The 2,148-nt window shown below is 38.4% G+C and overlaps 1 protein-coding gene across 1 annotated transcript; it reads left to right on the top strand.

Annotated features, from left to right (window-relative positions):
* The first annotated feature begins 764 nt into the window (after positions 1-764).
* LOC129892830 (uncharacterized) lies at positions 765-1,720 on the top strand. The gene is made up of 2 exons (XM_055968371.1): positions 765-1,056; positions 1,221-1,720. Exons 1-2 carry the CDS (start codon positions 765-767, stop codon positions 1,718-1,720), a joined length of 792 nt encoding a protein of 263 aa, XP_055824346.1.
* Positions 1,721-2,148: the final 428 nt, after the last annotated feature.

Genomic DNA, 2,148 nt, shown 5'->3' with positions numbered 1-2,148 from the left:
AGTTTTTGTAAATATTTTGAGGGACTTGTACATGATATATATGGCTTGTGAAAACAAAACTATATGCTTGTAACTTAAACAGGGTGACTAGTTTTGCTATTTTGGAGTGTGCTTAACTCAAATCATGCATGTATTGCACTTATATTTTGGCTTGTCATTTTGCACAGAGGATAATAGTTTTGTAATAACTACGGATTTGAGTTTTGTGTGTTTTATAGACCCGCAATGGTGTTGACTATTTGTGATTTAAAAAAAAGTAAAACTACCTTTTGTTTCGCAAGTGTTATCCTTCCAAAAAGGGTGCTACAAGTGTTGGTATCAGAGCCAACTTTTTTGATTCTAGGACTTTTGTTGTGACTTATTGGTATACTATTTGTTTTTGTTATGTGTTGTTTTTATATATAGTCCATATGCATCATGTACATATCCCTAATGCAATGTGATCTTCTCTCATGGAGAAATTAAGTCGTGGCATCTTCTACTTCCAATAGACTTATGGAAGCCGCCTGCGAGAGTTTAAATACCTCTAATACCCAACTTCACCTACAAAAATGGGTTGTGGAACTTGTTTTTGATTCTAATCCTCCTAGTACAAGGGGATCGGAAGCGGGAAGTAATCAGGATATGAGAGTTGGGCCACACCCTCCAATGAGTCATAGTGCCCCCATTGTTGATCCTCTTTTTCAACAAATGGCCGATTTCTTTCATCACATGACTTGAAGGATGCCTGCCCTGATAAAATGAACTTTGAGAAATTGAGAAAAATGGGTGAAGTTGAGTTTGAAGGTTCTGTTGACCCTACAGATGTCGAGCAGTGGTTGGAACGGATTGAAAGAGTGTTCGAGCAGTTAGAGTATTCTGACGCTGCCAAATTTAAGTATGCTATCTCACTATTACAAAAAGATGTCTATGATTGGTATGTAAGTGTACCAAATGTCAGGGCAAAACCTCCTATTCTTACTTGGAATGATTTTGTGAAAGAATTTCATAAGAAATATGTCCCACTTGCTTATCATGATGCAAAGAAAAAAGAGTTCTTAAATTTAGAGCAAGGGAGTATGTCTATCGCTGAATATCAGTAGAGGTTTCTCAAGTTGTCCCGCTATGTTGGGGGTATTATTAATAATGAAAAAGATAAGTGCAGGCATTCGAAGACGGTTTGAATGATTCTATCAGAAAATCTGTAGCAGTCCTACAACATGAAAACTTTTATAAATTAGTTTCAGCTGCACTTACTTGGGAAAGGATTGACAAGGAACAAGCTGGTAGAAATGAACATAAGTTCAGGAAAGCTTATGCAGATTCAGGAGGTCCATCAAAAAAGGGGAGGTTTGACAGTTCCCAAGCTAATACTTTTCGCAAGTTAGCCCAACATAAGCAGAATAGATCAAGTTCCTTTACTACCAGCACTCCAAGCTCTGGCCAAGGCAAGAATCATATACCCCCTTGTGCACAATGTGGAAGGAATCACTTTGGTACTTGTAAAAGAGCGTCTGGTGCTTGTTTTAATTGTGGGAGCTTCGATCATAAGGTGAGGGATTGTCCCAATCCTAACCCCACTTCTTCTCCACGTACGGAAGGCTTGGTTCAAAAACCGGTTACCACTCCCTTTCAAGGGAATAGAGGTGCAAGATCTAGAAACATAAAAGCAACAGGTACAGATGCAGCCAATCCAGCTGGTAGGTCAAGAGATATAGCACGAGCTTATGCAATGAGATAGAGGGATGACCAGGATGGAGCAAATGTGGTTGTTGGTAAATTTTACTTATTCGACTTATGTATTATTACATTATTTGATCCTGGTTCTACACATTCGTATATTTGATCATCATTGGCTTTTCCTAAAAATGTGAAATCTGGGAGACTCGATTGTGGGGTGCTTATTCAAAGTCCTTTAGGCCAACATGTTGTTTGCAATCAAATCTATCGAGGTTTTCCCTTGGTTATTCAAAATCTAGTCTTCTCTGCTGATTTAATTGAAATGTCTTTCCAAGACTATGATGTCATTATCGGTATGGATTGGCTTTATAGATACCAGTGGTAGTTGATTGTAGGTCAAAGCATGTGACCTTTAGAGCTCCTCCACTTTCACAAATCACTGTCCAAGGTGAAATATCATTGACGTCTAATATCATTTCCACGGTAGTG

This window comes from Solanum dulcamara, chromosome 6 (assembly GCF_947179165.1).
Source record: "Solanum dulcamara chromosome 6, daSolDulc1.2, whole genome shotgun sequence".
Lineage (NCBI taxonomy): Eukaryota > Viridiplantae > Streptophyta > Magnoliopsida > Solanales > Solanaceae > Solanum > Solanum dulcamara.
The sequence above is the reverse complement of the archived record's forward strand: the minus strand, read 5'-3'. Positions and strand labels throughout refer to the sequence as shown.

Excerpts from the sequence above, each read along its gene's own strand:
- LOC129892830 (XM_055968371.1), top strand. The coding sequence starts at position 765 with ATGGGTGAAGTTGAGTTTGAAGGTTCTGTTGACCCTACAGATGTCGAG. Across the intron at positions 1,057-1,220 it reads CTTAAATTTAGAGCAAGGGA|TTTCAGCTGCACTTACTTGG; the intron begins GTATGTCTATCG and ends TTTATAAATTAG.